At 38.7% G+C, this 14655-nt stretch overlaps 1 protein-coding gene across 1 annotated transcript in view; it reads left to right on the forward strand.

The window, feature by feature from the left end:
* jupb (junction plakoglobin b) overlaps positions 1-14655 on the forward strand; it is a 139472-nt gene that overhangs the window by 76086 nt on the left and 48731 nt on the right. The window contains exons 2-3 of the mRNA XM_027285407.1: positions 3412-3466; positions 4291-4521. Of these exons, the coding sequence (XP_027141208.1) occupies positions 3451-3466; positions 4291-4521 (247 nt within the window). The 5' untranslated portion in view covers positions 3412-3450. The remainder of the gene's footprint in view (positions 1-3411; positions 3467-4290; positions 4522-14655) is intronic.

Below are 14655 nucleotides of genomic sequence, written 5' to 3' on the forward strand. Positions count from 1 at the left end.
TTGGGACGACCAAACAATGAGATTCTCCTCCATCTCTCCCCATACTTTATAAAACATGTAATGTGGTTACAGTTGAGATGTGAACTAGATTGGACCTCTTCACATATTATGATTATGCCCTGCATTACACCTGTGTTTTCCTGACCTGATACGAAATGAGGTCCATCATGTCTGTGAGGCCCTTCTCAGACCAACACTTTACCAACCTCTGCTGTCCAGAGGGACAAGTCAGGACAAAACCAGTTCAGAAATCTTCAAAAACTCAACATAAGAAAAAATCTGTTAAGATTATTTGCACATGACGTTTTTGTCTGGTGTAGGTTGATGTTTCATTATTAGTCATAAAAAGAACTGAAGTCATCATTATTGCTAAGGATTAGCTCACTTCCTGCTGCCTGCCTCTATTGATTAACCAACACAGCCATCAGACACGAGAGGTGGTCAGTGTTAATTTAATCAGCAGGGAGGCCCACAATGAACAATCTTACATTTAAGGTTCTACCATATTGGTGCTGTTCAAGGCAGCTGCCGTCTAGAGGTGGTCCAGTTATGTTATTATATAATCTTTGTCCATTACACACATTTAAATCTACTGGCATGTTTTATGTCACTGCAGGAGTTTATGTAGTTTGTTAAAAATGTCTGTTTAATCAAACTGCTTGATTTTTCAATATGCTAATGCATTTCTCAAGTTTTGACACTTGAAAAAACAGAATGTGAAGCATGTGGAACACGTGTTATAAACATGTTAAACATACTGTGCACATGGGACACATGGTTTTGGAACATTTTGTTCATTATGTAAGGATTTCCATGTATGCTCCAGATGTTGCAACATGTAGTAACTCCTTTCCCACATGTATCCACAAGTGAAACTGTTGTGCTTTTTTCTGTACGGAGAATTTATTGTGAAACATTCTTACAGGAAGTGTTGAATAAGCTGCAAAATACTGTGCTGTTCTTCAGTGTAGTAATAGGCTCACTCGAGATGAGCCGGGCATCAGCAGAATCGATCACCAGCGAACATCTCGCAGTGCATGCCGGTTAGATTTATGTCAGACTTGATACTCGCATACAGGCTCATTAGTCTCATGTTGTGTTTAATCTGCTAACAAACAGATCCCGTGTGGTTAATAATAATAATCATAACAATAAAGATTATTTATAGAGCACAGAAATTACAAAGTGCTTTGCAAGGCAGACATAAAATGAACAGAAGATAGAATACAATGTCAGATACACACAGGTTTCCTTATAATTACAAACAAATCAATGAACAAACAGAGATTATAAGAATGACAGAGTTTGTAAGCCAGAGAAAGAATATGTTTAGGACAGGAATTCACAGACAGTGACAGAAAATATTAAAATGAGTCTTTATTTAGTACAATTTCTTTACAGTTTAAATGACAGTATCTTTACTTTTTAACTTTATTTATTAAATAAATATGAATATGAATATGAAGCCTGTGGAAGTACCAAAACTGCAGTTCCTCTTGTCGTCCACTTGAAGCTGGCTCCAGAAGTGAGTCAGTCTCCATAAGTCCCCATGTTCAAATGTCCAACTTCACAGCAGAAATAAACATGTTTACAGCCTGGTACAAAAAACATTTTTGGTCTCTGTAGCTAATTTCATAACAACTGTACTGAGGGTGAATTTATATACAACTCATCTGTTCACATTATATTAAGGCTTAAAGTTATGTTATGTTATGTTATGTAGAGCGTAGACGCTTTGATTGACAGGTGGGTGCCATTACAGATGGCTTGTTTGAGGTGTCAGTCAGCCCATCTCAGGTCTGATCCAGGTCTTTGCTGATTTTGTAGAATAGCTGGGAGTTACAGATTTTGAGATTCAAAACACTCTCAAATACATGCAAGAAGTTTGAAGAATGTTTTTCCATTCATTTGAGTAAGGGTGCTGCAGAGTGGAAAAACGGAGCCTGATCAGGTAAACCCTCCACAGATAGCCTGAAGTGTCTCTGAAACTGAGACTACCCAGGTGGATTCATGGACTAAACTCTGATATTCTACCTGTTCTGCCCTTGTTTATTTCATGTACCCAGCTTCTAAATCTGAGTCTGACTCACAAATTTCATGTACCCAGCTTCTAAATCTGAGTCTGACTCACAATTTACTGCACAATTTACGCTGCAACATAACAATGAATGAAGAAGTTTAATTTGGTTTGTGTCCGATGATTTGAGCCTTGGAGAGACATACAGTCAACAGTCAGACAGTGAGCGAGCGCCGTCCTCAATAAAACCAGATAATTAAGACATTATTTCCTTTTGTTTCACAGCGGTTACGTTCAGCACATACTGTATAGACATCAGCCCACCTCACCCTCTGCTGCTGCTCGTCCAGGCGAAGTTCAGTTCATCTTCAATAAGCCCAGTATCTAGTGTGCACTCACATAAACACTCGAACACACACACCTCTGAGCATTAGTGTGAATTCCCAGCAGGCAGTGGGGTCTGTAAAGGGCTTTTGGCAGGAAAGATGAGACGCCGTGACCTTTCACCAGCCAATGCTTCTGGGAGTTAGATAAATGTGCTCTCTGGAGTTTTATATGCCTCACAACACTGACATTTGTGTAACTTACCGCTGCTCCTGAGGCTGTTTATGGCTTTATGAAAAGAAATCATGTTTTATCATAACAGCAATAACAACAGAGTGTGTTCTTTACAACTTACACACAGTGAAGATCTTCAAGTTCATTATAGATGTTATTCCCTACTACAGTGTAAGGATTAGTGCCAAGAAAGGTGTCAGTTTTATTTATATAGTGCCAAATGATGACAAAGGGTATCCCATAACACTTTCCATATAGAGCAGGTCTAGGCCATACTCTTTATAATATTATTTACAGACATTCAACAATTCCCAGCATGAGCACACATTGGCACAAGCAGCAATGGAAAAAAAACTTCTAGGTGTCTAGGTGTCAAGTAGGACCACAGCAGCAGGGGCAACCACAATCCCTTAGTATCTAGTATTAGCCACGATCCAGGAGAATCTGTGAGACGAGAAAGCAGAGAAACTCCAGGGAAGAAGCTAAGTGTAGAGGGTGTCTGCCTCCCGAACCGAGTTTGTTCCACAGAAGAGGAGCTTGATAGCTGAAACCTCTGGCTCCCAGTCTACTTTTGGAAACTATAGGAACCACAAGGAACCCAGTGTTCTGAGAGTGCAGTGTTCTAGAGGGGTAGTAAGGTACTATGAGCTCTTTTAGAAGATGGTGATAAGATGGTAAGATGGTGCCTGACCATGGAGAAGAAGTGGTGAAGTGGTAAACATTAGTGGAATCTCACGAGTCTGATTCTATCTAAACATGCTTTGCACAATATGGTAAATAAAGCTGTGTCCTGCTTGTATCTGCACAATCCTCATGTTCCCTCTCTTTGTGTGCAGGTCAGAGATCAGTGAAGGCAGTGGTACCAGTGGACAGAGATGATGTCCATGCAAAGTAAGTGTTCTGTCATCACAGCAGCCAGACATCTTCTATCTGTTGTAGATATACTGTTGAACTGTCTGAGGCTATTTCACTTCCAGACTGCTTACATCACATTGTTATCATGCAGTGACTCATCTTTAGGCTGACTGGATGTTTGATCCTCATACAACTTTAATAACAATACACATTTTGAAAGCAGATCTCTCCATGATTCTATCAGTGCAAACCTTTTTATTTATATCTAATTACAGACATATCTGCTCCTTATCATTACTCAATGTCCTTTCTGAGTTTCCAAATGGCCTTTTTGGGTCTCTGCCTAGAAAGACCTCAGGAAAAAGTGTTGGAAAAGGATGTGTTCAGTCTAACGGTTTTGTCCCCATTGTATTTTCATTTGAAAATTGAATAAGGGGTGGGTTTACTGTGTTTTTGGTTCAGTATTATAAAGTCTTGTTCAGATTCTCTGTTTCTGAAACTGCCCTCATTAAAATAACGAATCATCTTTTATTTACAGCTGATGCTGGAGATAAATCTGTTTTAATTATTTTCTATCAGCTCAGTATTCGACACAGCTGATCACTTGAGAAGTGGGTTGGCATCCAGGATACTGCTCTACATTGATCCAACAGTTGCGGTTGGGATTACCTCATTACCCATAATTTTCCCTAATTACTGATATTCAAATGACTCAGGTACAAAAATAAATTACTTTGTTATGGTAGAAAAAGTAATTGTAACTTATTACTTCAAGCCCTGACCAGTAGTAGCAACAGTACTAATAGCAGAAGTAGCAGTGTAAGTGAGCTGTGTGTGTCAGCATGTCTTTCTCCCTGCAGTGAGTGAGGCGGACAGTGTGGTGAAGGTGGCGGAGTGGCAACAGACCTACTACGCCTCAGACTCTGGCATCCAATCAGGAGCCACCACAGTCCGGGACGATGAGAGCAGCACAGAGTACAGCGGCCGTAAGAAGTACACCAGCAGTACTACGACCAGTACTACCACTGCTCCTACTGCTGCCACCGCTGGAGGAGGAGGAGGAGACGCAGCTGGACTAGAGAGTCCCTCCGGTGAGACATTCCACTGTACTTTATCTGAGAGAGAGCAAAAATGATTTGGTTTCGGTTGTGCAAGTTTCTTTCAGTCATTCCTCTCCTTTGTTTCTGTTGCTCATGCTGACTTTCATCATCTCATTCTTTGTTTCTGTTCATATTCAGATATCTTGTCTTTAATGATATGCATCACATTCTGATTTTTGTAAGCCTAAATGACTTGATGTAACACATTGGTCCATTTGCTGGTAACTATCCGACAGACAACTATCCGACACACCACTGAATAAATTTGATCCAGTGTTTTCTGTCCAGTAGTTTCTAATGGTGAAAATGTAAAGTTAGTTGAGTAAGTGCAGGTAAGAAGACTTGGTTTTCACATTCAGAAGAAACTGTTTCCTGCAATCTTCCCTTCTTTACTATAAAATCAACTTCCACAGTGTGAGATAATCCATCAGAGGAAACAACTGGAAAACAATTGTGTTTTATCCCCATTTCACTCTGTTACCGACCACCTGACACCCACTGGATGAAATAAAAGTCTCCTTCATGCAGGGAGTAATCCTCACAAACATGTTGCCTTACAAACTTTACTGACAGAGAGCTGACCATTTTAAGCAGTTTGACACCCGATGCTTGTACTCGCCTAACAAATACCACCGGAAAATTCTAAATAAATATGGCCTGCATGAAAAAATGTCACCTAAATAAGAGACTACAGACTAGCTACAGACTATAAATATCACATCTTAGGTGGTACTTTTCTTATGTAGTTACATTATTCCCACATACTTCTCCAGATGCAAAGTATGTTAATAGTCTCTGTTTTGCTTACAACAATGTATCCCACTCTTAAGTAGCGTAGGCATATATTCAAAGCCCATACAATGTCTGAAATACTATTAAAAAGACACTTTTGCACTGGGTGACATCCTTCATCATCATCAACACACACAGTGTCACATTTGCTGAGGTTGGAAACCAGGAGACCTGTTAGAGGACCCACGTTCAGACTTACAGAGGCAGAACTGGTGCAGAACAATGATTTCATTGCAAAAGTCAATGAACAAAAAGCTTACAAGGATGATGAGGCAAGCAAAGGTCAATACCAGAGGAGTGGTCCAAGGTAGGTAAACAAATCCAGGGACAGGTCCATAAAATGGTCATGGTCCAAGAAAACAAAGTAAAAGTCAAAAAACACTGTGAGAAACAGGAAATGCTGACATACAGACGACGATGAGCAGAAACAAGGCAACAGAAAGACTAAAACATGACATCATAATATTGAAGGTGATGCACAGCTGAGACTAATCAACATAAAACAGGAAATAACTGCTACTGAACCAGTGAAACCCCAAACCATGACACACTGAAGTGCCATTTAAATAATCTAATATGCAGGCCACATGCAGAATCCTGCTGTCAGAAATAATCACTAACTGTGTTAATCCAGCCCTCAAAAAAGTCCCTAAGAAATGCATTTTTTCCTCCTGTTTGAGTAATGTAAGATAAGAACTACAGTCATTAAAACATTTAAAACAATGAAACAATAGGGAACCAACAGGCTTGGAATTGCAGTCAGTGGGGAGAAGTCAGTTCTCAAAATAGAATGTTGTCAGCCTTATCCTGTAAACTCAAATGATACTCCCTGTGCATCCCTGTAGCCCTCAGGGTAAACATACTGTACACAACATTTTGTCATCTTCCCATGCCTGTGTGGGTTCCAAAATGTTGACTGTATGCATTGTAACCTGTCCATGCATGCAGATACCCACTGTAGAATAAATACAGCTCAGAAATAAGTCTGTTGCTATGTCCCCATCGGGGAAACAATATGTTGCTGTCTTGTCGCTCAGATGTTGTAGATTGAATAGACTGTAGTTAAATCCGAAATACTTGTAACACAGAATGCTGACACCAAAGCTTTAACAACTATGATACCATAGCATATATTTTTGAAGAACATTAATTCTTGCACACATGCCTTCATAAGTGTATGTATGCACTGAATGCGCAATAGCAGATAAGCATCCTAAGTATGAGAACATGCTGAGTGATGGTTGGAGGGCTCTTAAATAAATAGATGGTTTAACTTGCATCTTTCTGACTCATTCCATTTGGGCTATTTGATTCAATTAATTTTTTAAAGACCTTACTATATAGACCTTACTCTTTATAATGTTATTTACAGAGACCCAACAATTCCCACCAGTATACAAAATGTTCTCATTGATTTCCTTCCAGGGCCGGCCGCTGGCATAAACTCTCTGTGCGGTTGTTTAAGACCACAACCACTAGAGGGGGCCACATGATCAGTGTGTTAATGGATTTTTTGGCCCTCTCTTTATTTCAACATACTACAATGACGGTAACAATTAAATTTACAATCAATTTAAACAGACGTATTAGTACAGGGATGAAAAAAAACCCCAGTAATGTTAGTTCGTTTGTGACCGCTCCCTCCTCCGTGCGTAACCATGGTGACAACGCAGCCGCAGCGGTCGACAACCACGGCATTGTGGGTATCGTTATTTCACTGGTGTGGGAAATTAACAACAGTACAATGTTTCTAAAAGAAAGTTTAGGAGTGGTGCAAAGGAGGAAAAAAAAGAAAAATCGAGACGGAAAGAAGATCACAAGATAAAGGTATGTTATAATGTGACTGTTTGATTCATTTCAATCAGATCAAATAATCTGCCGCTATTTCTTGCGCACAGCATGCGAGCATAATGAGAGCACTTTCACGTCATATCCGACACATCGCAACACAGCAGGGGCCAGGGGGTTATTGAACTTAATAATAAACTAGCTGGTAAGCTAGTCGGGCTCTCTGACTGCATGTCATGTCAGAGAAATGTGAAAAGTAGACAGGAAAACAGCTTTGAATGAAGAATGGACTATGAACAGACTTGCAAGCAGTTCAAAAACAGTATGTTTCAAATAAGCACAAATCCTTTGTGATATGATATAGTCAATCAATCGATTTTATTTTAGGATGCAGAAGCACTCTGTTATGTATTATTCAGCCCTCACTACACTTGATATTAGAAAAGATGAACTATAACAGTATTTAACATCTGTGTGTAATGTAAATGTTTCTTTTGCCTTGTTGGTATACTCATTCACACATCACATCAATAGTATTCATTTTTCTATGTGCTGAAGCAACAATACCAGAGGCCAAGCATGAACATGAGTAGGAGTCTAGTTTTACTTGTTAACTAGCTACTAATGTTTTATTGCAACATTAAATCTGTGTTTTGATATATTATTTTAATACAGAACATATTAAATGTCCAAACTGGCCCAAATAGTTTCAGGCTATCCATTTGCTTTCCAAGCTATGTTAAATTGTATTTTTGTATCTCATACAAACATACATCTCATTTGGACAATCAGCTAATTTGTATATTTCACTGAGAAAATTGCATTTGTTGTGTGGTTAATAAGTACATATGGAAGATACATATGACATACCTATGTAATATCTTTCAGCCTATATGTAAAAAATAATAATAATCTAATGTATTATCTTTTCAGGGGCATTATTGAAACACTTTGGACAGACCTCTGCTACACCAGCTCCATCTACCTCATCGAGTGACATGACTGCTGCTGAAGGGACATCATCTTTATTATTTATTATTTTGAATATTTCTCACTCTTATTAATCATTGCTATTTTTAAAAATATTTTAGTTTTTATTGGTGTTCATTTGTCATTGTTTTTACTTTGTTACATGCAAGTTAGTTATTTTTTATTATTTGGAATACTTTCAATTGTCTTAGCCCCTCAAAATTTGCTATATATTTTAATATACTGATACATTGTTCTAAAATAAAGTTTGTTTGTTGTTAATTCAAGTGCATGTGTGTTCTCATTCAGTTACAAGCAGTGCTTGTGATTTGGTGGATGCCCTGTGAGTGTTTTTGGGCCACACACAAAATGTTGCTTAGGGCCACCAAAATCGTCTGAGAGTCAATGATCTGACTCCTAAAAAGCCAAAACATGTCATTGTAACTGATCTGAATGGGAGGATATGCTACAGTAGAGAAGAACAACAGGAAGGACCCTCACTCGAACCGAGGGTCTAAGGACAGAGGGTGTCACTCCCTGTACAGATTGTAAAGCCTCAGAGGAAAATGTACTTTGTGACTTTGGGCTATACAAATAAAATTGATTTGATTTGATTTGATTTGAAGAAAATGCAGTAGTTGGTCACAGCTTAGTCAATACTGTTCTAAGCTGAATTGTTCTTAACATCCCTCCTTTGGAATGAAGAGCTTCACACCTGAAGAAGCATGTAATGAATGCGTTCGATCTTCACACGTGCAACAAGCTCTATTAGTTTCAGGACTATTGGTCACGCTTCGCTGTGAAGGTTAGACTCCTGATTGGCCGTTAGTGTACAGGCACACATAAACAGGTAAAGTGAAATGAGAAATGAAATGAAATGAAATAACAGGTGTGATCACACTTGAAATGATCAAATTATTAATAGAACCGAATATGCAAACTCAAAAGAACTCCTCTCTGATCCTGATGACACTCTGGCAGTTCAATTGCCTGTTTTAGTATCTTGCCTTGTAATCATTACACACATTTAGGTCTTTGTTACCATCCTTAACATCCATACAAGTTTCTCTAAAGAGCAACAACAAACCTGCTGAAAGCTTCAACATGCCTCCTCACAATATGCAAATAATACATTCCATCCAAGAGTGTCAAACCTCAACTCCTGACATATACAGTATACCTTATGTGTTTTAACTCCAGTGCCATGAGTGTGTGAGACATGTCTTCATTATGTGGCAGACAGGAAGGAGAAAACACAACTGTTCACATTTCTAAAAGTTAATGTATATTTTAAATGTGGTAGGTAGGTATGCAATGTAACCCCAAAACAAACATACATGCACAGATTTATAGGGTTTTCTCTTTGCAAAGGGCAAATACTACCATTGTAATGAACCATGGTTACGACCCCATAACACTTACCCTATAACAAAATGACATGATACTCACATAAAGTATGCTAAGTTACCTTCAAAGGTAAGGGTGCCTTTGAGTAAGTAACTGCAACAGGTGTTTACGTGTAGGATTGGCACCACACTGAGAGGTGAATTCAGTTAATCTGTCAAAGACTTCTTGAAGGATTTCTAAGCCAAAGAGAGTTTCCTCTCTCTTGAAGTATTTGAAATGAAGCAATGCTGTGCCAATGAGTCACACTTTCCTGCTAATCACATAATCATCATATCTGGGATCCTGAAGTCACATTCAAAGGCTGAATAGAGCCATCTGTCAAAGCAGCAGTGAAACTGTCAACATTAGTAAATGTCAAAGTGACTGTGAGTGGGATCAAGAATATAAATGTACTTGACTGTGCCTAGATCCATGGTGCCACTGGTTGATGTCAAAAACTCTCCTCACTGAAATAAAACACTGTGACATTTAGGATTCAGAACTTTTTATTTGCATCATCAGAGTCCACAAAAAATAAGTTGCATTAGACAAACAGTGATGTCTATTTAGGATAAGAAGGATAGTACTAATGTTTCATTACAGAACCAAACTGAATTGGATGGTTCATGCATATTTCCTATAAATGGTGTAATTGCTAACACTTTCCAAATTGAAGAAACATTATTTCTGTTTCTTACCTGTGAGGGAATGTTCTATTCTACTGGAGCATAGATAGAGATAGAGAGACACAGATGCACAGCAGCAGCAAATCATTAACTAACTATAAACTGTAATGGAGATATGGTAGCAATAATGACTATAGTCTCCCGATCAAAAGTTTAAAAAGTCCAAATCTGCGCAGAAATCTGGCTTTTATGCCATTTTCTCTCAGGCATTCACACTGTTATGACCCCCTGATGGCAAAGGCAAAAATGTTTTCTGTCTTTGAATGTAACGGGATTGTTGAGCTGCACAAGCAAGGCCTCTCGTAACGCTTCAGTAGGTGGAAGAAGGAGAACCCATTGGACATGTTTTCTACATGGCACAGTGGAGGAGGCTCCATCATGATCTGGGGTGCTTTTTCCTTCAGTGTAAAAATGGAGCTTCAGTTTGTGCAGGGGCATCAACATGTAGCTGGCTCTGTGGAGATGCTGCAGCAGGGATCCTTCTTGCCTGAGAACACTCGTCTGTGCAGTCCTGACAGAGGACTTCTTCCCGGGTTAGCGTTAGGCTCTTTTGGACCATCCTGCGTGTCCCCCTGATCTAAATCCCACTGAAAATGTTTGGGGATAGATGGCAAGGGAAGTTTTAAAAAATGGACATCAGTTCCAAACCATGGATGCTCTTCTTGAAGTCATCTTCACCACATGGGGCAATGTTCTCACCAACCTTCTGGAAAATCTCACATCAAGCATGCTTAAATTATTTTTTGAAATGATAAACAAGAATGATCAGGCTACTGAGCACTACTGAGTCCATTTTTGACACTTGTAGATCTATTTTGGGGTTATTTTGGGCTGTAGTCTTAAACTATTGATCAGCTGATAGCCTGTTTAAGTTTAAATGCAGTTTTCAATAAACTGCTGATTCTATTCTGTTGGTTTTTGCTCCTGTTTCTTTTTTTTTTGCATTCTGAAGCTCTACTTACAATCTGGTTCTACCAGCCCAAGTTATTTTTCCCCGTCTTAAGATTTTGATCAGGAGTGTATGTAGTGGAGACAAGAGAGCACAGCAACTCCAGGGAAGACGTTTAGTTAGTAACATGCATTAACCTGTATTAATGAGACATGTATGTTTATAGATGGGGATGCAGGGAGAGACAGGCACATACAGTATATGCACACCGTTGTATCAGTGAACCTTCATTGGATGTGCTGTTTTTTATATGTTCATAAACTATTTGTGTTTTCTTTGTTAAAGATAAGATAATAAGATAAACGATTAGATAATCATTCATGTACAGTATAAATAGTAGACTCCAGGAACACACTATACACAGTATTTAGGAAATACTGTGAAAGAAATGCTGAATGAGAAAATGCACAAGAGTTGCAAAAAGGTAGTGGAACAGAAGCTAGATCAGAGGTGACAACAGGAGCTAGCTCATGACGAACAAGAAGCGAAAGTGCATGTTATGAAAACATAATATGAATTTGGTCTCACATGAAAGAGGTAGCAGTCTAGTCTAAAACCTGCATTACTCAAATGTCATAATGTGCAACTACACATAACTTCTCTCCAGTGTAATAGCAAAGGTCAACCTTGAAATTTCCTTTTTACTCCACCTCTTTGTCTCACTCCCCTTTTCAGTCCTTTATCCAATTAAACACATTTTTTTTCTTTATGATTTCATTTGATTATTTCCTGTTTCTGACAATACAATTGGCAGATCCACTTGAAGAAGAAGATACATACAATAATATAATATATAAAATATAATCGCTGTGGCCCACTAGATGGTCTATTGCCAGAATTTCCAGCTTGCTAGTCCAATCCTGACCAGTAGTATGTGTGTAGAGTATCACTATGTTTTCCATGTTCTCACCAACTTTTCAGTTGACTTTTTGAAACTCAAAAAAACTTCATATTGCATGCATAATAAAATGGTTGGGACAAATATAAACCAGATGTAAACATTATTCAATGGGCTATCAGTCTTATTGTATAATGACATTTATTCCCCAGTGATGTCATATATTTCCAACACTTTTATCAGACCATGCTTTGGGGTTTTACAATACATTTTACCTATTTATTATCATATCATTGCACTTCAGTTCATCCCAAAGCTGTCGGATAATGTTGAGGTCAGGTTTGGATGTTTTATCTCACAGACCACCTGATGTGCTACACAATATTACCGTTGGAAACGGTGCTGTAATGAAAGGGGATACTTCCCTCACATGGGAATTGTACAAAGTTTGGAGATAAAACAAATTGGTTGCTCTGAATTCTGTAGTCCTGGTGGGATTAACCATGATAGCTAGGCTCTTCTGTGCTGCGTGTCCCTGATTGTAGAATCCAAAATACTTGTGGGTGAGCCTGCATACGATGCCTTATTTTACACCATAAGGACACAGTTGAGCTTGTTGTATTCCATGTCCAGACTGAGAAGACTATGTTTCGGTTCCTAGACACTTTCTAATCACTGTTTCCGCCGAGGAAAGGCTTATTCCATGACATCAATTTCCCCAGTGCTGTCTGCAACTGACACAGGCGGCTAGTCCCATGGGTTTGTTGTGGACTTCATAGTTTGAAGCCAAACATGTTTTTGAGCATGCTGTCAGAAATACTCACAGCTTTTCAAACAGTCTGCTCTGTAACTTTAGCAACCTCATCCTTATGATGAATATTTCACACATTTTTGTTCCTACAGACGACAAAAGCATCAAATGTATATTTCAAAGACATTAACTACAATGAAACTGAAAGGAAACAGCCCGGGAAGTTGTGTTCAGATAGCGTGAAAAAGAAGCACTAATTACATTCCATTTGGAGAGTTAATGCAGATTATTATAAATGTAAAAAATTAAAAGATATGAGCTAGATACACATTAAATAGAAAGCAAGGTGCATTGTTTGTTGAGGAATGGTGACTAAACAAAGTTGTACGTAGTAATTTCAGTTAATTACAATCACTAATGGTCAGTCAACAAACTTGTTAACTTAGCTTGGTCACCAACAGGTCAACACATTCTCACAGTTTATTGATTTGACAGAGGTTTGATAACAGTTAATGATTTGATATGTCTCCAGCTCTCCAGTCTGTTCAGCTTGTTATTGGCCAACAGTGCAAAATCTGCAAATGTCAAGGTTCATCAAAATTGAAATCGGTGAATGATTTTTTAAATCATTGTGTGCCCTGCCTTTTTTGGACATGTATATGAATATGAGGGTTGATGTTATCATTGTTATTAATGTTGTTTACATTTTTGTAAATGTGGTTATGTCACAAAACATTGGGCCATAAGACAGCAATAAGCAGCACTGGTTCATTTTGTTGTCATAATGTCTGCTAGAGTTTTCTTGTGATTTTGCTGATCATATTTAAGATAATATTGTTTGTGGTTGCCGTCTAGACCAAACTATGATTGTTTCTTCAGTGTTTTATAATAGAGGGCAGCATATGCTAATGCTACAGTTAATTTCTAGCCGTTCTACAGTGGCCTTCATCGCTTTTTTAAAACGCTGCATTCGAATACACAATACAAAAACCTTCCCTTTGTGTCGCTTGTCTAAGTACCTTCTTATGTGCATTGTTATCAAGTACGTCAAGTGCAAGTTGTAATGGGTTTATCACTGTAGCACAAAGTTTTTTCCCTCCTATATACTGCAGTTGGGTTACATCTAAGTTTAGGCTAACTTGAGAAAATGAAATGGGTTTGATGAAATCATGAGGGAAATGGAAGTGGCAGTGGCTGAATATGGACAGTTATGGTGGTTTGTTTTGGAGGATTGTGGTTTATCGTGCTTCATGGATTATCTGCATAATTTCTGGGTTGTGAATTGTGTTTTGTGTCAGTGTCTGTAAAGGAGATGTTTCTGTCCTGAATGCTTTAGAGTTTGGACATACTGTGGATGTAAGGGGTGCTGATGCACCGTGAAAGTCTATGTGCTGTTTTATCGCCTTGTTTTGGATGATTTGTACATTTTAGGACGATTTCAGCTGATGCTTCCTTTTTGTGTCTGCTCAGTGCTTTGTAGTGTTTGAATCTTCAGTTCAGTTGTTTGCAGTTTAACACACACATGCACACACAGACACACTTATGCCAACCACACACTATATATAAGATATTTTAAAAAGGACTAAAGTCAGACACTCTCTCACATCTAAAGACAGTGTGTCAAAAGTGTTTATGGTTAAGACTGAGGATATTGCTGGTCACTATTTACAAGCCTACAACTAGATTTATTTGAAGATTATTTCCCATCATGTACCTGATGGAAGAGCAGTGGAGCAGAAACAAACAGCTGTCCTTGTGTGTGCATTTTGAGGGCAACAGCAGTATCTCCTCGTCTTTTACAGCCCAGCAGAACCTTACTGGGAATTCACAATGGGGACGTAAGCACCACGGAGCGGCTGCAGCACGGTTTAGCCCTATTCAGATCACAAGATCACGTGAGAATCCTGGACGTACGCGAGACCCCGCGATAAACTGTGCATAAAGGAAACAACAACAAACAGCTGAC

Source organism: Larimichthys crocea, chromosome XII (genome assembly GCF_000972845.2).
Source record: "Larimichthys crocea isolate SSNF chromosome XII, L_crocea_2.0, whole genome shotgun sequence".
Lineage (NCBI taxonomy): Eukaryota > Metazoa > Chordata > Actinopteri > Sciaenidae > Larimichthys > Larimichthys crocea.